This window comes from Eriocheir sinensis, chromosome 44 (genome assembly GCF_024679095.1).
Source record: "Eriocheir sinensis breed Jianghai 21 chromosome 44, ASM2467909v1, whole genome shotgun sequence".
NCBI lineage: Eukaryota > Metazoa > Arthropoda > Malacostraca > Decapoda > Varunidae > Eriocheir > Eriocheir sinensis.
In genome coordinates, this window is record NC_066552.1 from 13515989 (window position 1) to 13538113 (window position 22125).

The window sequence follows — 22125 nt, forward strand, 5'->3', positions numbered from 1 at the left end:
GCATGTGGCGTGCAAGATGTAGGGAATGACAACTTCATGAGTGTTTTATAATAATCATGTTAAATTTCCCTTCACAGGAGCCGCCGATACAAAGGCCTGGCCGGGGAGAAGTCTCCGGCCACCTGTGACATCAAGATCACTATCAAGTTCAAAAAGAAGGAAAGGATGAAGGAAAATAACCCCAGGGAAGTGAAGAGCTACACCAGGGAGTGCCGTTTCAAAGGTCAGGAGCCACAGGGAGCCACCATGGAGCCAGACCACGTGCCGGATAACCCCTTGGGGAGTGGTGGAGATGGAAAGGAAGTGAACCTGACCTTTGAGGAGCCACCGCCGGGTTCACCCCAAGGCACTGCTGAGGGCCTGAGGGAGGGTGCCAGTGCCAAGCTCACCCCAAGGCACTGCTGAGGGCCTGAGGGAGGGTGCCAGTCCCAGGATCACCCCAAGGCACTGCTGAGGACCTGAGGGAGGGTGTCACTGCTGAGGGCCTGAGGGAGGGTGTTACTGCCAGGATCACCCCAAGGCACTGCTGAGGGCCTGAGGGAGGGTGCCAGTGCCAGGATCACCCCAAGGCACTGCTGAGGGCCTGAGGGAGGGTGTCACTGCCAGGCTCACCACAAGGCACTGCTGAGGACCTGAGGGAGGGTGTCACTGCCAGGCTCACCCCAAGGCACTGCTGAGGGCCTGAGGGAGGGTGCCAGTGCCAGGCTCATATATGCTTCCTTCCTTTTTTTTGTCCCTCCCTCCTTCCTCTCTCCTTCCTCCCTTCCTTCCTCTCCTTTGCCCCTCCTTCCATCCATCCTGTGTTTGAATGGACCTGGCCGGCTGTGTAATCTCCCAGAGCCTCAGATAAGAGAGCACTGGCTGTTACCTGTTACTGTGTGTTATCTGCTCTGTGACAGGTGTTTGCATGTGTCCTTAGCTATGTGTCAGCTGATGAGTCTCCCACAAGCTGAATCACATGAGTGGGTACAAGGACAGAGGTGGTTGTAGTCAAGTTGCCCACGACTGTCACTCCTGCCATAGTTAAGCTGCCCTCCACTGTCCTTGGAAGGTGAGAAGTGGGATTTTGTTACACTAATCTTGATCTTAACCTCACTTTGTTGTTGTGTTGAAAGTCTCATTAGTAAGGAAGCATCTACGAGTTTTCCGAGTCAAGACCTGTAGTAACTGTTTGGGGTTTTGTTAGGTTAAGTTTAGGGTATCTTCAAACACATGATAGCCATAAATCAATAAGAAATGACCTCACTTTGTTGTATTGAAAGTCCCATTAGTAAGGAAGCATATACGAGTTTTCCGAGTCAAGACCTGTAGTAACTGTTTGGGGTTTTGTTAAGTTTAGGGTATCTTCACACACATGATAGCCATAAATCAATAAGAAATGACCTCACTTTGTTGTATTGAAAGTCCCATTAGTAAGGAAGCATATACGAGTTTTCCGAGTCAAGACCTGTAGTAACTGTTTGGGGTTTTGTTAAGTTTAGGGTATCTTCACACACATGATAGCCATAAATCAATAAGAAATGACCTCACTTTGTTGTATTGAAAGTCCCTTTAGTAAGGAAGCATATACGAGTTTTCCGAGTCTAGACCTATAGTAACTGTTTGGGATTTTGTTAGGTTAAGTTTAGGGTATCTTCACACACATGATAGCCAACACCTTATGGTATAAATCAACTAAGAATGACCTCACTTTGTTGTATAGGAAGTCTCATTAATAAGGAAGCATATATGAGTTTTCCGAGTCAAGACCTATAGTAACTGTTTGGGGTTTTGTTAGGTTAGGTTAGGTTAAGTTTAGGGAATCATAGTGACATTTGATAACTGATAGAATAAATAAATCACACAAAGAGAAAGTTAATTAAAAAGGAAGAAATATCGTTGATTAAGAAAAGTTGACCAGTTAAAATAGTAATCAAAGAATACTACTACTACTACTACTACTACTACTATTTTCGACCTTACAGAAGAATAAAGGAGAGGAAGAGGACGAGAATGGACGGCAGGGTGATGATGATGGTGGTGGTGATGACGGTGTTGAAGGGGATGGTGGTGATGTCTCAAACTGCATCACCGTACGTCAATGTAACTGGATGGACTCTCTCACGCCTTGGTAATGAATGTGAGTATGTGATGTAGATTTATTAGATTTGTTATGTGTTATTTTTTGCAATGTCTATCTGTATCTATCAATTATTTCTTCTTTTTTTTTCTTTTCCTTTATTAATTTTTTGTCCTTGCTTGTTATTTCTTTTTATTCTTCCTTTCTTTCTTTCTTTCCCTTGTTTTCTCTGCTTCTTTGTTAATTCAGTTTCCTTTCCTTTCTTCCTTCATTTCTTGTTAATATATATCTATCTATCTATCTATCTTTTTTTTCTTAATTTTTGGTGTGCTTGTTTATTGTTTCTTTTTGATTCTTCCTTTCCTTTCTTTGTTTTCTTCTCTTCCTTGTTAATTCAGTTTCCTTTTTTTCCTTTCCTTCATTCATTCATCATTTCTTGTTTGTATCTATCTATCTATCCATCTGTTTATTTATCTGTTAATTATGAGTTTTTGTTCTCTTTCACTATCTATCTATCTATCTATCAATATATTACTCCACACATTTTCCTGTTTTCATATATGCCAGTGGACGCAACAAGGCTATTACTATCATCATTATTATTATTACTATTACATACATTATTACGCACAACCTAACTGACTTGGCATTGCTTGGTATACATTACTCCCCTCGCTCCCCCTCCTCCTGCTCGGCCTTATCAGCAGAGATAGCTTATCATGTGTAAAGAGAGAGACACAGGCACTGGGCAGGCTAGGCTCAGTGAATAGTTAAGTTTAGATCACACCAGAGTCCACAGTGATAGCTTTCATGGACTAGGTTGATTGTAAGACACAGTTACACTCGGAAAAGTTGTTTGTAATGAATCGCAAAGTGTGTTGATGAGGAGAAGAGAGAGAGCTCATTGGTAGACACAGTTGTACTCAGAGAAGTTTTACGTAATGAATCGCAAAGTGTGTTAATGAGGAGAAGAGAGAGAGCTCATTGGTAGACACAGTTGTACTCGGAAAAGTTTTACGTAATGAATCGCAAAGTGTCTTAATGAGAAGGAGAGAGAGAGCTCATTGGTAGACACAGTTGTACTAGAAGTTTTTTAATAATGAAAATGAAAGTGTTGTTGAGGAGAAGAGAGAGAGCTCATTGGTAGACACAGTTGTACTCGGAAAAGTTTTACGTGATGAATCGCAAAGTGTCTTAATGAGAAGAAGACAAAGCGGATGAAGAGGGGAAGAACATACAAGCTGATAAAACCCAAAAGAAGAAGAAGAAAATGAGAAGACAATGTGAGGACCCCCAACCCTTATGCTTCCTCCTTCATCCACTCCGCTGAGAAATGGCGCCCAACCCTTTGAACCGAGAGGGGGAAGCCCGACGTGAGGGGGCATGGTGGCGAGTCTATGCCCCTCCGTTGGTATGCCTTCTGCTCATGTGTGGGTTGACGGCATACCTCGCCTATCTCGCCCACCTCAGCACCCACCCCCATCCCCCTCCCATTATCATGATACCCTCCAACTGGTCCCTGCATCTCGACGACAAGTGTGAGTTCAGTGCAGTCAGAGTTTGCGTGTAGTAAGTGAATGGAAGGAATGGGAGGGAGAGGGAAGGAGGCAGAGAAAGAAGTGAAGGAAATAGGAAGAAATAGTCCTGATGTATGTGGAATGGAGGAAGGAAGGAAGGGAAGGAAGCAAGGAAAAAAATGAGAAAGAAAACCAAAGTGAAGGAAGTATTGAAGAAGTGAAGGGAAGTTGATAGAAGTTGGAGTTCCAGAGGCTGAAAAGGAGATCAGTCGGGTTCTAATGAGTGTTTTTTTAGATTCATGGTATAGAAAAAGGATCAGATTACCACCAGGGTCATAAAACTACCCTTCGATAACCCAGAAACCCTATGAAAGCTTGTCAAATGAGGGCTTAGGGAGTGAGGGAGGGAACAGACAAGGCTTTCGAACCCAGCTAGTGTAGAAAGCCTCTTGTAACTGTGATTTCATGGACCATTCTTTGCAGGCATCAAATTAGCACCAGGGTCATAAAGCTACCCAGGATATACCCAGAGAGCCTTGTCAAATGAGGGCTTAGGGAGTGAGGGAGGGAACAGACAAGGCTTTCGAACCCAGCTAGTGTAGAAAGCCTCTTGTAACTGTGATTTCATGGACCATTCTTTGCAGGCATCATATTAGCACCAGGGTCATAAAGCTACCCAGGATATACCCAGAAAGCCTTGTCAAATGAGGGCTTAGAGAGTGAGGGAGGGAATGTGCAAGGCTTTCATACCCAGCTAGTATAGGAAGCCTCTCGTAACTGTGATCTCATGGGCCATTAACATACCCAGGAATCCTATGAAAGCCTTGTCAAATGAGGGCTTAGGGAGTGAGGGAAGGAATATTCAAGGCTTTCGTACCCAGCTAGTGTGAATTCATGGACCATTCTTTGCAGGCATACTACCACCAGGGTCATAAAGCTACCCAGGATATACCCAGAAAGCCTTGTCAAATGAGGGCTTAGAGAGTGAGGGAGGGAATGTGCAAGGCTTTCATACCCAGCTAGTGTGAATTCATGGACCATTCTTTGCAGGCATACTACCACCAGGGTCATAAAGTTACCCATGGATATACCCAGAAAGCCTTGTCAAATGAGGGCTTAGGGAGTGAGGGAGGGAATGTGCAAGGCTTTCATACCCAGCTAGTGTAGGAATGCCCTCATAACCGTGATCTCATGGGCCATTCTTTGCAGCCATCAGCGTGGGCGGAAGAGTGCCTGGTGGTGTGTACTCAGACCTCCTCGCTGCGAATGTCCTCAGTGGGGGCGACATCTACTATCGGTACAATGACATGGACTACCGCTGGGTGTCGAAGGAGAACTGGACCTACTCTACGACAGTCCGCGGTGGGTGCTCTGGGGCGGGGTGGGGCTGGGGGGTTGAATTGGTTTGAGGTATGGGTGTTGTTCTGGTGATACTGCGGATTGGAGACCGTTTAAATTTACTTGAGTTTTTTTCTTTTCTTTCCCTCGTTTCTTTCATTACCTTCCTCCTCCTTTCTTTTTCTTTCTTTTCTTTTTCCTTTTTCTCTCCTCCTTCTCTCATCTTCCATATCTTCCTCAATTTCTTTCTCTCTTCCTCCAACTCTCCTTTCCTCCCTTTTCCTATGCCCCTCCTTCCTTCCTTCTCTTTCTCCCTTCATTTCTCCTTCTATCTCTTCCTTCCATCCCTTTCCTATGCCCCTCCTTCCTCCCTCTCTCCTTCCCTCCCTCCCTCCCTCACAGCTGACAGTAGTTTCCTCAACCACACTCGCGTTGCCCTGGTCTTCGAGGGGCTGGACACGGCCGCGGAGGTCTTGCTGAATGGCGAGAGTGTCGGAGCGTCCAATAACATGTTCGTCCGATACCTGTTCGACATCAAGGCCGCCCTTTTGGTAAGCTCGGGTGGTGGTGTTTTTTTTTTGTTTTCTAGTTTTGCTTTTCTTCTTTTCTTTCTTTCCTTTCCTCTTTTCCTTCTTTCTTTCTTTATTCATTTCTATTTTTGTGTTTTTTCTTCCTCTTCTTCAGTATCCCTTGAACCTTGTGTGTGTGTGTTTTCAGGAGTTTCTTTATAAGATTTTTCTCCATTTTTTTTCCATCCCTCCACCTTATCCTTATCCTCCTCATCCACTCCTTCATCCAGGCATCCAGCGACAACACTCTGGAGGTGAGGTTCGAGTCACCCGTCGAGTACGCCGCCCGCCAGTATGACATCCAGAGCGCCAGTTACATAGTGCCGCCCAAGTGCGTCGACCCGGCATTCAAGGGGGAGTGCCACGCCAACCACATAAGGAAGATGCAAGCCTCCTTCAGTTGGGATTGGGGGCCGGCGTTCCCTAACTCCGGCATATGGTATGGATTTCTGCGTCCCTGATTTGATTTCCGTAACGCTATCCTTCTTTTCCATTCTTTTCCTCCCTCCCTTCCTTTCTCCTCTCTCTCTCCTTCCTCTCTTCTATCCCTCCTTTCCTCCCTTCATTTCTTTCTTCCTCCATCTCTCCCTTCCTCTGTTCCTCCTCCTACTACTACTACTACTATTTCTACTACTATTACAGGAAGGACTGGTACATCGCAGCCTGGGACACACTCACCATCAGTGACATAATCTTCTCGGCTGAACCCACTGCTGAGCTGCCCTCCGTGCCCGACCCAAACTTCATGCCAGGGTGGACGGCTACAGTGAAGGTACTACATGGACACTGCCACCCCTCAGCTTACCCTTATACAATAGCTATGGATCGGCAACAGTGCAGGAGGCGCATATCCCGTCCAACCCCACTGTAGGGAATAAATGGACATTAAATGATGATGATGATGATGATGATGATGTGAACCCTTCCTTTAGTGAAATTAAAAAAAAGATAGAGATTAGAAGAAAGGGAAGAGGAAAATCAGGAAGGAAAGCAGATGAAAAATAAAGAAATAATTAAGAACTGATAAGGGGGAAGGGGACGACATCATATTCCTACATTCTACACTCGTTTTGTTGCCCTTGAGCTGTCTCCTTTGTTGTAATTATTTATTTATTTATTTATTTATTTTTTTGCTGCCTCAGGTGTGGTGTGACGCGGCCATTTCATCGGGGGAGGTGCCGGGCAGCCTCACCATCGCCCTGGGCCGCATCTACACCATGAACTACCACGTCACCGCCACCGTCGTCAACCACAAGGCCTCGCTGGAGTTCAACATTACCTTCTTGGAGGTGACGAGACTTCTTGGTTGATGCTCCGTTGGTTTAGAATTGATTTAGGATTTGTATTGATTTCCCCACGTAAGGAAAGAAGGAAGGGAGAGAAGTAAGGAAAAAGAAAGAAAAGAAAGACAATAAGAAGGAAGGAGATAAAGAAAATAATGAATGAACTGAAAATTGGGAAGGAAGGAAGGAACTAAATATGGCTAACCTTCCCTTCCCTAACCTTCCTTCCCTTACCTTCAACAATTCTTTTTTCATTGCTTCCCTTCCTTCTCCCTTTCCCTATTTCCTTCCTTACCTTCCCCTTACCTTCCTCTCTTACCTTCAACAACTCCCTTTTATAGTCTGTGTATTGATTTCCCCAACCTTACCTTCCCCTTACCTTCCTCCCTTACCTTCAACAACTCCCTTTTTAGTCTGTGTATTGATTTCCCCAACCTTACCTTCCCCTTACCTTCCTCCCTTACCTTCAACAACTCCCTTTTATAGTCTGTGTATTGATTTCCCCAACCTTACCTTCCCCTTACCTTCCTACCTTACCTTCAACAACTCCCTTTTTTAGTCTGTGTATTGATTTCCCCAACCTTACCTTCCCCTTACCTTCCTACCTTACCTTCAACAACTCTCTTTTTTTTTCCCTTCCCTTCCTTCTTCCTTTCCCTAGTTCCTTCCTCCCTTTCTCATTCACTCATCTTCCTCCTCCTCCTCCTCCTTATATATCTAAGCCTTACCTTCTCAGCCCCTTTCATTACCTTCAACAACTCCCTTTTTTTCCCTTCCCTTCCTTCTTCCTTTCCCTAGTTCCTTCCTCACTTTCTCATTCACTCATCTTCCTCCTCCTCCTCCTCCTCAGCCCCTTTCATTACCTTCAACAACTCTTTTTCCTTCTTCCTTTCTCTAGTTCCTCCTCCTCCTCCTCCTCCTCCTCCTCATTTATCTAACCTCTACCTTCTCGTCCCGTCACAGAACCAGATTAACATGTGGTGGCCCAATGGTTACGGCGCCCAGCCTCTCTACACCCTCACAGCCACCTGGGTGAGCGAGGATGAGGCAGAGACATCCGCCAAGAGTGTGAGGGTTGGGTTCAGGACGGTGGAGCTCAACCAGGATTTCATTGAACCGAACGACACGACTAAAGGTGTTGTATGGTAGTGTGTTGGACAACCCGGTCCAGTTTGTGTATTTTTTGTTTTATATAATGGATTTATAAGGACATTTTCTTGGGGTAATGCCTTCACTCACACACACACACACACACACACACAAACACCTAAAAAAAAAAATGTCCCACCAGTTATAAGTCGAGTAATCATTTGTTTATTTATTTTTTGTATGTTTTTGTTTGTTTTTTCTTGTTTATTATTCCTCGGTCAATGCAGGGAAGGCAAGTCAGTTTCCATTTTGTATTTTCCATTCATTCATTTTTTATTTACTTATTTTTTGGGGGGTGAAGACAATCAAGTCTGTTCATGGCTGTCCCTTTCGTTCACGGCTGTCCCTTCGTTCATGGCCATCCTCTCGTTCACAGCCGTCCTCTCATTCACAGCCGTCCCTCTTGTTCCAGGGCGTCACTATCGCGTGTTCGTCAACAACGTGTTTATGTTCATGAAGGGAAGCAACTGGATTCCCGCCCACGTCCTGCCGGAGATGGTGACCCCAGAGTACACGCGCTACCTCATGCAGGCAGCCGCGGACACACACCAGAACTGCATGAGGGTGTGGGGCGGCGGCATCTACGAGTCCGATGTGTTCTATGAGGTGCGTGTGTTGTTGTTTTAATATGGACACTATACTTCTGTTCTCATTTCTCCATCAGGGCCATAAAACCAACCCTGGAAATGACCCAAACTCCAATGAAAGCCTTGTCAAATATGTGTTTCTTTAGGTTCATGGTACAGAAAAAGAGTCAAACTACCACCAGGGTCATAAAGCTACTCCTGGAAATGCCACAAACTCCTACGAAAACCTTGTCAAATATGTGTTTCTTTAGGTTCATGGTACAGAAAAAGCGTCAAACTACCACCAGGGTCATAAAGCTACTCCTGGAAATGCCACAAACTCATACGAAAGCCTTCAATTTTTTTCCCTTCTGTTACGTTCAATCTTCTCTCCCTCCTTCTTATCCCCTCATCTTTATCTACCTCCCTTTATGTTCCTCCTCTCCTTCTCCTTGTCTGTTCATTTCCTCTCACTTATTTCTCTAAACTTTGATGTCCGTTTACGAGGATGACCATTGCTTTTTATTACGACACTTTTGCTTCTTTCATCAGCTATCTCTAAAGGTCAAAGAGGGGGTCAGTCAGGTTCTATTGAGGGTCTTTTGAGGTTCATGGTATAGAAGGAGGGTCAAACTACCACCAGGGTCATAAAGCTACTCCTGGAAAGGCCACAAACTCCTACGAAAGCTTTGTCAAATATGTGTTTCTCTAGGTTCATGGTACAGAAGAAGGTTCAGACTACCACCAGGGTCATAAAGCTACTCCTGGAAATGCCACAAACTCATACGAAAGCCTTGTCAAATATGTGTTTCCTTAGGTTCATGGTATAGAAGAAGGTTCAGACTACCACCAGGGTCATAAAGCTACTCCTGGAAATGCCACAAACTCCTACGAAAGCCTTGTCAAATATGTGTTTCCTTAGGTTCATGGTACAGAAGAAGAGTCAAACTACCACCAGGGTCATAAAGCTACTCCTGGAAATGCCACAAACTCATACGAAAGCCTTGTCAAATATGTGTTTCCTTAGGTTCATGGTACAGAAGAAAGTTCAAACTACCACCAGGGTCATAAAGCTTCTCCTGGAAATGCCACAAACTCATACAAAAGCCTTGTCAAATATGTGTTTCCTTAGGTTCATGGTACAGAAGAAGGTTCAGACTACCACCAGGGTCATAAAGCTACTCCTGGAAATACCACAAACTCCTACGAAATGTTTAGAAATATGTCCCAATGCATGTTTGGTCCCCACCAGATCGCTGATGAGCTGGGCATCCTGATCTGGGAGGACCTGATGTTTGCCTGTAGCATGTACCCTGTCAATGAAGACTTCCTGGAGACTGTGGAAGCAGAGATGGTGACCCAGATCCGCCGGCTACAGCACCACCCCAGTATCCTCCTCTGGGCCTCAAACAACGAAAACGAAAAGGCCCTTCGCGGTAACTGGTGAGTGTTGGGGCTTTTTTTAATTTTTTTATTTTTTTATTTTTTTTACCTTACCTAACCTAACACTAGCCCAGTTGCCTATTCCTTGTTCTTCATCTCAGGGTCTCATAATCTCTTTATCTCTGTTTCTGTCTCTGTGTCCCTGTCTTACCTAAAATATATTTGACAAGGCTTTCGTAGGAGTGGTGGGCATTTCCAGGGGCAGTTTTATGACTATGGTGGTAGTGTGAGTCTTCTTCTGTACCATGAACCTGAAGAAACACCCATTGGAACCTGACTGACCCCCTCCTTGACATTTAGAAATGGCTGATGTGAGAAGCGAGAGTGTCTTATAATGCTAACCTTGATCTCTCTGTCTCTGTTTCTGTCTCTTTCTGTCTAACCTAACATTACCTTACCTTACCTAACCTATTCCTTGTTCTTCATCCCAGTGTTTCTTAATCTCTCTATTTCTGTTTGTCTCTGTCTAACCTAACATTACCTTACCTAACCTAACCTAACCTAACACAAGCCCAGTATCCTAATCCACGTTCTCCATCTCAGGGTCTCTTAATCTCTCTATCTCTGTTTCTCTGTCTGTCTAACCTAACATTACCTTACCTTACCTAACCTATTCCTTGTTCTTCATCCCAGTGTTTCTTAATCTCTCTATTTCTGTTTGTCTCTGTCTAACCTAACATTACCTTACCTAACCTAACCTAACACAAGCCCAGTATCCTAATCCACGTTCTCTATCTCAGGGTCTCTTAATCTCTCTATCTCTGTTTCTCTGTCTGTCTAACCTAACATTACCTTACCTTACCTAACCTATTCCTTGTTCTTCATCCCAGTGTCTCTTAATCTCTCTGTCTCTGTCTGTGTCAAACCTAACCTAACCTAACTAGCCCAGTTGCCTAATCCTCATCTCTCATCCTAGGTACGGCACATCCTCGGACTTTGAGCGGTACAAGGCTGACTACATTACGCTCTACGTGGACACAATCAAGGCGGTGGTGCAGGAGGAGGACGCCACCCGCCCCTTTGTGGTCAGCTCCCCCAGCAACGGCATAGAGTCGGAGGAGGAAGGCTACGTTGCGGAGAACCCTGGAGACACACACTATGGCGACAGTAAGCGATGATGATAGGTGGATAGAAGATAAACAGATAGATTTTTAGATAGGGTAGATAGGTTAAGTAGATACTATATGTTTGATAGGTTATGTTACGGGAAGCTCCTCGGACAGACTAAGGCAGCAGTAAGATTGATGATAGTATGTATATAGATAGATAGATAGATATAATAATAATAATAATAATGATAATAATAATAATAATAATAATAATAATAGTAATAATAATTATAATAATCTCGCACTCCTTCCCCTCCTCTCCCCTGCACAGAGCATTACTACAACTACTTAAGTGACGCCTGGGTTGGCTCGGAGACGCCCATCACCAGGTTCGCCTCGGAGTACGGGTTCCAGTCCTGGCCGTCCTTCATGTGAGTGCGTTTACCTCCTCTCTCGTTGTAGAAAACACAAAAAAACAGGTGCTTACGACATTAACACTAAGCTTTGTACAGTTTCTCTTTCTCTCTCGTTGTAGAAAAACAGAAAAAGAATGTATGCTTATGACACACATCACTTACCTCCGTACAGCCCCCCTTCCTCCCTTGCCAGTTCCCCTTCCTCCCTTGCTAGTTCCCCTTCCTAGTTCCCCTTCCTTCCTCCCTTGCTAGTTCCCTTTCCTCCCTCCCTTGCTAGTTCCCCTTCCTTCCTCCCTTGCTAGTTCCCTTTCCTCCCTCCCTTACTAGTTCCCTTTCCTCCCTCCCTTGCTAGTTCCCCTTCCTTGCTATAAAAACCGAACCGAAACATCTCTTACGACACTGACAGTAACCCTCGTACAGTCCCCTTCTTCCCGTACTATAAAAGCCAAACCTTACCATCCCTTACGACACTCACAGTAACCTTCGTAGAGTCCCCTTCTTCCCGTACTATAAAAAACAAACCTAACCATCCCTTACGACACTGACAGTAACCTTCGTACAGTCCCCTTCCTCCCCTTGCTATTAAAACCAAACCAAACCACCCCTTACGATAATCACACTGACCTTTCTGACCCTTCGTACAGCACCATGGATCCGATACCCTACGCCCCTGTCCACCCAGCAGTGAATGGGTACCAGGTATTAATCAGGGGTTGGGATCTGTTCCCTTCTCCTATAATCCCTTCCCCTTCCGTCTCTCTCCGGCATGTGACCACGGATGTTGCGCCGGCTAAACAAAACTCTCCAATTTCCTACAGCACCATGGAGTCCGTAACCATCGAGGAGGATTGGAACAGGGAGTCCGCCCTCATGTACCACCGCCAGCACCACCCGCTTGGTCAGGAGGAGCTCGCCCTGCAGATCGGCCTACATATGCACATGCCACCCCAGGACGGCTCCGTTAAGGCTTATGAGGATTATTTGTATCTCTCGCAGGCAAGTTATGGGTGGGGTGTGGTCTCTGTCTCTCTCTATCTCTCTGTTTTTGTTTTTCTGTGTTTTTTTCTGTTTCTTTGTCTCTATCTCTCTCTCTTTGTCTCTCTCTATCTCATTTTTCTGTCTTTTTTTGTCTCTGTTTCTTTGTCTCTTCAATCTGTCTGTTTCTTTGTCTCTGTCTGTCTCTCTCTGTCTCTCCAGCTATGTCTGTCTTTGCCTGTTTAAACTCTGTCTCTGTTTCTCTGGTTCTGTCTCTGCATCTCTCTCTCTCTCTCTGTCTCTGTCTCTGTCTCTTGATCTTGCTCTTGATCTTGCTCTCTTTGTCTCTCTCTATCTCATTTTTCTGTCTTTTTGTCTCTGCATCTCTCTGTCTCTCTCTGTCTCTTCAGGGTGCATTAGGTTATTCATTGTGCCTTTGAATGTATAACAGAGACAACACCAGACAGTAAACATCAACAAAGGGAGAACTACTGTATTATCGAACTCTAGTTTAACACCCATGCATACCCAGAGCTGCCGTCACCTCCACATCTCTCACCTCCACCCTATCGCTCCACCAGGTCCACCAGGCCGTCGCGGTGAAGGTTGAAACGGAGATATACCGGCGCTGGATGAGTGAGGTCAACGAGAAGGGTGAAGGTTATACCAGCGGCGCCCTGTACTGGCAGCTCAACGACATCTGGCAGGGGGCATCGTGGGCCTCCATTGGTGAGTCACGAGCCTGTGCACTCTACTCCTACATCTGTCTCAATGTCTATATCTATCATTCCATCCCTGTTCGTAGCTTCTCATTTTTCCTGATTTCAGGCTAAAAAATGTCCCACCCACAAAACTAATGATACCTATTTATATTTATTGCTAGAAGTGTTAATTCTAGGGGGTTTTGTGCAGTCATTATGCGTTAGATAGCTATGGGTCAATCTAGTTTGGTGAGTATGATATCATGGCATCCCTGCTGAGCCTGTGCACTCTACACCTACATCTGTCTCTATGTCTATATCTATCATTCCATCCCTGTATCATGCATTACCTACTTCATTTTGATATCTATGAGTCTCTTGGTCAGGAAGAAGGTTAAGGTTAAGTTTAGCAAGGAATATTAACCCTGTTTCTAAGTATCATTGTTATTATTATTATTATTATTATTTCTTTGTCAGAGTACGGAGGGCGGTGGAAAATGCTTCACTACTACGCCAAGAAATTCTTCGCCCCCACTCTGATCTCTGCCTATCTGGAAGGGGACAATGTGAGTCTTTTGTAGCCTTCGTAGACAAACCTCCCGAGTCATCATGTAAGAGTTTCCTAGTGCTGAATCCTTTACAGTGGTTTAAGCTCAAAGTATATGTCATGAATTAAATGTTTAAACCCCTTACTCCTAATATTGAATCCTTTATCATCTTATTTTGAAGAGTTTGAATCTGTTGCTCCTAATACCGAATCCTTTATCATGTTTTGAGAGAGTGAACCCCTTACGCTTAATACTCAATCCTCTGTCATGTTTTTAGAAGAGTTTGATCCCCTTACCCAAAATACTGGATCCTCTATAATGGTTTCAGATCAAAGTATATGTCAGGAATTAAGTGTTTAAACCCCTTACTTTTAATACTCAATCCTCTATCATGTTATTTTTAAGAGTTTGAACCCCTTATCCCTAATACTGGATCCTCTATAATGGTTTCAGCTGCTGGTGTACGTCGTGAATGAGGGATTTGAACCCATCACTTCCGGCTCCGTGGTCATCAACCTTCATCGCTATGACACGCTGGGCATTGTTTTCATTTACACACAGACTTCAGTTGATGTGGTAAGTAAGGAAGTAAGGAAGGAAGGAAGGAGAAGCATAGAAAGAATTAGGAGGGAGAAAAATTAATTAAGAACGATAATACTAATGAGTCGACCCGTCCGCTGCGATTGGCACGGATTTCGCCTTCACTGGCAGCCTGGTAACATACACTCCCAGGTCTTCCTCTGCCTCTGTGGTGGATAGTGGAGTGTTTCCCATGTTGTATTGGTGTGCTGGATATCCCTTCACTGGTAGCCTGGTAACATACACTCCCAGGTCTTTCTCTGCCTCTGTGGTGGATAGTGGAGTGTTTCCCATGTGGTATTGGTGTGCTGGATATCCCTTCACTGGTAGCCTGGTAACATACACTCCCAGGTCTTCCTCTGCCTCTGTGGTGGATAGTGGAGTGTTTCCCATGTTGTATTGGTTTGCTGGATATCCCTTCACTGGTAGCCTGGTAACATACACTCCCAGGTCTTTCTCTGCCTCTGTGGTGGATAGTGCAGTGTTTCCCATGTGGTATTGGTGTGCTGGAAATCCCTTCACTGGTAGCCTGGTAACATACACTCCCAGGTCTTTCTCTGCCTCTGTGGTGGATAGTGCAGTGTTTCCCATGTGGTATTGGTGTGCTGGATATCCCTTCACTGGCAGCCTGGTAACATACACTCCCGAGTCTTCCTCTGCCTCTGTGGTGAATAGTGGAGTGCTTCCCATGTGGTATTGGTATGCTGGATATCCCCTCCCAAGGTGCAAGACTTTACATTTTTCTTCACTGAATTGTAGCAACCACTTTTTGTTCCATTCCTATAGCTTGGTGATGTCTTCTGGTAGGAAATCCACAGTCGAGGGGTTAACAAGTCAGTTATAGGGGACAAGGAAATGAGTGAAGAAATAGTTATAGAAGGAAAGGGGAACAGTATCTTAGCCACAGAAGAAAGTAAGGAGAAGAAAACAGAAATATGCCTACAATACCTAATGGGTTAACAATAAGTGGGTGGGTGTCAATTTTTGCTTTAACCCCTTGACTGTGGATTTCCTACAAGAAGACTTCACCAAGCTACAGGAATGGAGCAAAAAGTGGCTGCTACAATTCAATTAAAAAAAATGTAAAGTCCTGCACCTCGCGAGTGGATATCCAGCACACCAATACCACATGGGAAACACTCCACTATCCACCACAGAGGCAGAGAAGGACCTGGGAGTATGTGTTACCAGGCTACCAGGGAAAGCCAACTTCGTTTCAACTGCAGCAGATGGGTTAAACTCATCAACATGTTATCAATGCCTTCCTTACCATCACAGCCAGGGCAAACCTCCAAGCTAGTCGCCAACATAAGCCTGACGATGGACCTGGAGATCTCGGAGCACTGCCAGTCAGGGCTCTCTGATCCCGAGGACATGTGTTTCATCACCGCCCAGATCCAAGACTCTGATGAACTCCTCCTGGGCCCGGAAACCTTCTATCTCCTTGAGAAGCCAAAATATGCGCTCTTACTCCATGCTGCTGTTGAGGTGAGCTTGGGAAAGGTTGGGAATGGAGACACAAAGGTTGAAAGGTCAAGTTCGAGGTGTGTGCTTTAGTAAACGCCAAGGTTATAGGTCATATGGAACAGAATGAGAGGCTGAAAGAGAGGTCAAGTTTGGGTGCAGAGGTAAAAAGGTCAAGTTTGGGGCATGTGCTATAGTTGAACGTCAAGCTTAAAGGTCAAAAGGCACAGAATGAGAGGCTGAAAGAGAGGTCATTTGTAGGTGGAGATTTTAAAAAGGTCAAGTTTGGGACATGTGCTATAGTAAACTATAAGGTTATAGGTCATAGGAACAGAATGAGGGCTGAAAAAGAGGTCATTTGTAGGTGGAGATGTAAAAAAGGTCGTGTTTGGGAATAGACACACAAAGGTTAAAGGTAAAAAGGTCAAGTTTGAGACATGTGCTATAGTGAATGCCAAGGTTATAGGTCACATGAGAGGGTGAAAGAGAGGTCAATATCAGGTGAGGAGGTGTTCTGATACTCTCTATACACTATGCTATATGATTTTTATGTCCTTTGCTATACACTATGCTAATTTTTATGTCCTTATTTTCATGTCCTTTGCTATACACTGTGCTAATTTTTATGTCTTTTACTGAACACTATGCTAAATTTTATGTCCTTTTCCTTCCCTCTCATAGGTTGGGGACATCATCGGACCCACACAGACACAATACAGCAACTGGACCTTTGCTGTGACGGTGAGGACGGACGTTCCAGCGCTCTTCGTGTGGCTGGAGACAACGCACCCCGGAGTGTTCTCGGACAACGGGTTCATCATGACGGAGGCAGAGACGGCGGTTCAGTTTTACGCCGGCGAGGAGGTGACGGCGGCAGAGTTACAGGCATCGATGAGCGTCAAGTCCCTCACTGACACCTATGCACAACGGTACGGAGGTGAGACGCTGGCCGAGGGTATACTGCATCCCAATGACATCCGGAACATCTGGTAGGCACGATCCTCGAGGCTTTTTATTCATCATTACCTCCAGACAGAATGGCAGGCATCAGAACAGCATTGAAAGTGTGAAGATCTTGAGACACACTTCCATTATTTCAGAGCTAAAGTAACCACTGTGGATCATTTAAAACTGTACTAATCTGTCTATATGTTCATCGTCAAGTCATTAGGTCCACACAGAACAGCATTGAAAGTCTGGGAAGATCTCAAGACATACTCTCATCCATTATTTTAGAGGTAAAATAACCACTGTGGACCTTTTTAAACTGTTCTCATTGGTCTTTCTGTTTAGTACCAAGCCATCATCTCCAGTACGTAACAGTAGGCCTCAAAGCAGTGTCGTGTTGTCTGGGTCTTTGCATGTTCTCTCGAGGCAGTGCTGAATAAAGGGAGAGTTTGTCGTAGTGTAGTATGTCTCTGTATCCTTGACTGTACACACTAAAGAGGTATGAGGGAAGTGTAGTGTTGTGTTTGTTATCTTTATAAGTGGATGCCCTTGAGCTGCCTCCCTTCCTGTAAGAGAAACATAGAGCAACAGTAATCATAATCATCTTGCACTCGTTTCCCCTCTCAAAGTAGGAAAAAAGAGCACATTCACCTTAGTATATTTAGAGTTTTGAATGGCGAATGTAAGTGCAAGTTCATATAAGGGATGCAGGGGCAGTATGTTAGAGGAATGAGGAAGACTCTGGGATATTGGAGTCACTGTCTGCCAGAGATGAGGACAAGATCTAACACTTCTATAAATAACATGCTGCCAGAACTGAAATATTTATACTTTGTTATTGTTATCGTTGTTTTTTCACGCCTCTCTGCCCACCTGCACCTCCCTACCTCCCAGCCTTTCACGCCCCTCCCTCCCAGCCCTTCATGTCCCTCCCTCCCAGTCCATCATGTCCCTCCCTCCCAGTCCATCATGTCCCTCCCTCCCAGCCTTTCACGCCCCTCCCTCCCAGCCCTTCACCTCCCTCCCTCCTAGCCCTTCACCTCCCTCCCTCCCAGCCCTTCACCTCCCTCCCTCCCACCCCTTCACGTCCCTCCCTCCCACCCTTTCACCTCCCTCCCTCCCAGCCCTTCACCTCCCTCCCTCCCAGCCCTTCACGCCCCTCCTCTTACTCCTGCCACACCTCACAGCCCCCATGACAGCCCCTGCAACACAACACAACTCAAAACCATACAGCAGTGGTTCCCAAATGAAAGTTAGGGCAAAGAAATGGGCTGTCTCTCTCTACCCCATTAATAGGTATTGAGAAACTTAGAGACAATGTAAGTTAGTTAGTTAGTTAGGAGAAGACTAGGGAAAGAAGGGAGGATGGAAACTTTTGAAGGACCCCCTAGAAAGGAAAAAAAATGGGCTGTCTCTCTCTCTCTCTACCCCATTAAAAGAAATTGAGAGAAAGAAAATAGAAAAGAGTGAAATATGATCAAGTGGGTGACTGTAAATAGGAACTGACCGCTTATAGATAAATTAAGGCCCCCATACACCCTCTCTATGGATATATAAGGGAAAGAAAATAGAAAATACTGTAAAATATGACCAAATGGATAACTGTATATAGGAACTGACCCCTTACAAATAAACTGTACCTCAATATCACTGTTCTCAAAGTGGGTCAGACAGGTGTTCAATCTCGTTATCAGCAATACAGACTTGTATATAGGAACTGACCTCTTATAAATAAACTGAGACCAATATCAATTTCCTCAAGGTGGGTCAGACAGGTGTTCAAGTTCGTTATCAGCAATGCAGGTGTGTGTAGGGGGGGGGGCCAGGCTGTGTCAGTGGCCCCCTTTGCTTGGCACCCTCGCTGGCACTGGGCCATGGGCGGGGTGTAACCTTCACAAGATTTATCGTCGCCTGCCAAGTAGTGCAGCGCTTACTGAAAATAGAGCGTTCGTAAATAGTCCAGCAGGGGAAGCGTATGGCTGAGTGAGTGCTTGATTATTTCTAGATATTTCCCCGCGTGTTTGTATCTGTGTGTGTGTTTGTAAGGGGTTTCTGAATGTGTTTCCTGATGTAGGAGTCAAATATTTAAAAGGATTCACTCAAATATGCAGAGAAAGCTGATAAATCAATGCTTTATTTTTATTTTTTGCCCTTCAACTGCTTCCTCTGCTGTAAGAAAAATAAGTATAATGAAAAATTCTTATGGTTAGAGATTCCCTGATGTTAGTTAATTGGTTAGATTAGGTCCTCCTTTGCCTCCCTCTTGCTTTTGAAGTTGAACACATACATTGGAGGCCCTTGTGTATGTTGTGAAGCTTAAAATCCAATTGTCAGGCAGCAGTTTATGATTTCAAGAGGCAGTTTATGGCCATCGAGAGACTGTACATAGAATTAACTACCATGCCTTTGAAGTTAAACACATACATTGGAGGCCCTTGTGTATGTTGTGACGCTTAAAATCCAATTGTCAGGAAGCAGTTTATAATTTCAAGAGACAGTTTATGGCCATCGAGAGACTGTACATGTAATTAACTACCCTGCGTTTCAAGTTGAACACATATATTTGAGTTCTGTGTATGTTATCAAACTTAAATTACAGTCGTCAAAGTGCAGTTTATGATTTTACGAGACAGTTTATGGCTATCAAAAGACTATATATCATTGACTATCATCCTTGTCCTTCCTTTGGCCAGGTTAGTGCATGGCCTTTGAAGTTGAACAGATACACTTGAGTCCCTGTATATGTTGTGAAGCTTAAAATACAGTTGTCAGAACGTAAGTTATGATTTTACGAGACAGTTCGTGGCTATCAAAAGACACTCCTGACTCTCCTGCCTCCCCTCCCGTTGGCTAGGTTAGTACATGGCCTTTGAAGTTGAACAGATAGACTTGAGTCCCTCCTGTGAAGCTTAAAATCCAGTTGTCAGGAAGCAGTTTATGATTTGAAGAGAGGAAGCAGTTTATGATTTGAAGAGAAGAAGCAGTTTATGATTTCAAGAGACAGTTTATGATTTCAAGAGACAGTTTATGATTTCAAGAGAGGAAGCAGTTTATGATTTCAAGAGAGGAAGCAGTTTATGATTTCAAGAGAGGAAGCAGTTTATGATTTGAAGAGAGGAAGCAGTTTATGATTTCAAGAGGAAGCAGTTTATGATTTCAAGAGTCAGTTTATGATTTCAAGAGTCAGTTTATGATTTCAAGAGACAGTTCATGGCTATCAAATAGACTCTCCTGACTCTCCTGCCTCCTCTCCTTTAGCTAGGTTAGTGCAGGGCCTCTGAACTTATGACTTGGCTGCTTGAACACACTCTGGGAGGAGGTGGAAAGTTCCTGGTGGCTGGCTGGCTGGCTGTCCTCATTTTAGAACTATGAATACACTGATTTCCCTTTCTCCTATAAGTATTTGTCTGATAATATTTCTTTCCTCGTGTTGATATTTCAGGTTTTATGTCCCCCCCTTTCATTTTCTTTTATTTTCTCTTTGTTAATCTTTTCCTCACTTTACTGTCCTTGTCTCTTTTTCCTTTCGTATTTAACTATTTCTGGTACAGTTTTCCTTTCTTTTTTAACTGTTTTGTCCCTTTCTTTATTTTAATTTCCCTTCTTTTTCGCATTCTTTTCCTAACTTTACTGTCCTTGCTGTATAGGTCTTTTCATAGATTCATTTCCTCTCAGTATTGTCTGAGGTCATTGATAGGTGTGAGAGGGACCACTTACCTCTTGTCTATAAGCTCTTAAGACCCTCCATCAGACCATTAGACAGCCACTGTTGGCCAGCAAAGAGTAGCCATGGAGTGAGCCCAGTCTTGTCTTATTCAGTAAAGGGAGGATTTTTATATGAGAAAAAGTTTGTATTCAGGAAAGTAAAGAAAAACCATATAAAAGGTGGTAGTAGTAGTAGTAGTAGTAGTAGTAGTAGTAGTAGTAGTATAGTCTGTCCACGTCGAGTTGAACCCAGAAGCCCCTCCCCACAGGCGATGTAGGAAGGGCATAGTCGCTCTGTTGCTGGTGATTGGTTGATGGTGATGGGCAGGAGAGCGTACACTCAACAGGGCTTCCTTAATTTACTAAAGTTTCTTCATATTCTGTGTAAGGCGTGAAATAAATCAACAAACGAGAATCGTGAATACATTTGCTGTCACCTAATATAAAAAAAGTAATGGGTATCCGTAATTGTGGAGCAGATATTGGGTGAGGGAATGAACATTTCAAAAAGACCTTAGCGTGAGAAGGAGCAGCATAGGTCAGATAGGATCGCCTCCACGTCGCCCACCGTCACCAATGGAACTCTAATCCCCCTCCCCCTCAGGCCCCCCTTGGGTCCAGACACGTGAGGCCTCTCTCTCTCTCACTCTCGCTCTCTCTCTCTCTCTCTCTCTCTCTCTCTCTCTCTCTCTCTCTCTGTGTGTGTGTTTAATAATAATTATAATAATAATAATGATAATGTGATATTATTATTATTATTATTATTATTATTATTATTATTATTATTATTATTATAGTTATTATATAATGATAATAAAAATGCGATGATAATAATAATGATTTTAATAATAATAATAATAATAATAATAATAATAATAATAATGATAATGATAATGAACAGCTAATATAGGAATTACTATAGTCTCCCTCCTCCCCGCTAGAAGCCCCGCCGACCTGCCCAAGTTACCAGATTGCCCTACCCAGCACATTGTCTTCAACGGTTTCCAGCTAAAAGCGATCACATTCACATCATTAACGGCATGCAATCGAACACTGTACAAAACACTAGTCGTTGATGTAGTTTATAGGGGCAGGAAGGATGAATCTAAGCTCCTAAACCTCATTTGAGTGTTGGGTTTGAGGTAGTTGTGGTGGAGAGAGTTAAAAAAAAATTAAAAAAGCCTTCTATTACTTTTTCTTTTTCCTTCTCCTCCTCCTCCTCCTCCTCCTCCACCTGGTTCCGCTTGCAGGCATTGACAGGAGGAAGTGAGGGAAGGGAAGGGCTCTTATGTTTTAGCAGCTGTCACGTGTTAATCACCCTTGGCCTGGTCACATGCTAGACTCGGTATTACAATTAAGAAGTCAGTGCTGAAGCTGTGTGTGTGTGTGTGTGTGTGTGCCCCAAATGAGATTGCACATGTATTTTTTGGTATGTATATTGGGACGAAAAACTACATACATACATACATACATTTGATAATTAGATTCGCGGGTTTATTCTCTACATAGAAGATAATATATATCCCGTGAGTGTTTCCTGCATTCATGGTAGTACAGAAAGAAGCCTTGCCAAATCATCAATGGACCTTCTCACAACCTCTACGAAAGCCTTATCAGATGTGGGTATATAAGCGCTTTCGACTCTAGAACAACTATTTCCCAAGCCTACAAAGGAGAGATAGATCGGGTTCCCATAAGGCTCATAAAACTATCAATGGACCTTCCCATAACCTCTACGAAAGCCTTATCAAATGTGGGTAAGCGTGAAGCCCGGATCGGCCCCTGAGAAACCGATCAAGGATATCTCCCCGCGCGC

General features: G+C 44.1%; 1 protein-coding gene across 4 annotated transcripts; it reads left to right on the forward strand.

Moving 5' to 3' along the window:
- The first annotated feature begins 106 nt into the window (after window positions 1-106).
- LOC126980576 (beta-mannosidase-like) lies at window positions 107-17061 on the forward strand. Of its 4 annotated transcripts, XM_050830652.1 has the most exons (19): window positions 107-223; window positions 920-1051; window positions 1965-2119; window positions 4786-4938; window positions 5317-5465; window positions 5714-5922; window positions 6126-6255; window positions 6626-6772; window positions 7730-7901; window positions 8328-8521; window positions 9734-9924; window positions 10841-11031; window positions 11305-11404; window positions 12208-12385; window positions 12946-13093; window positions 13543-13631; window positions 14067-14189; window positions 15471-15680; window positions 16338-17061. In XM_050830652.1, exons 3-19 carry the CDS (start codon window positions 1993-1995, stop codon window positions 16647-16649), a joined length of 2823 nt encoding a protein of 940 aa, XP_050686609.1. In that variant the 5' UTR covers window positions 107-223; window positions 920-1051; window positions 1965-1992; the 3' UTR covers window positions 16650-17061. The 4 variants fall into 4 exon arrangements, with proteins under 4 accessions (XP_050686609.1, XP_050686610.1, XP_050686608.1 ...); XM_050830653.1 differs by lacking the exon at window positions 920-1051 and having other exon boundaries at window positions 134-223; XM_050830651.1 differs by lacking the exon at window positions 107-223 and having other exon boundaries at window positions 903-1051.
- The last annotated feature ends 5064 nt before the right edge of the window (window positions 17062-22125 follow it).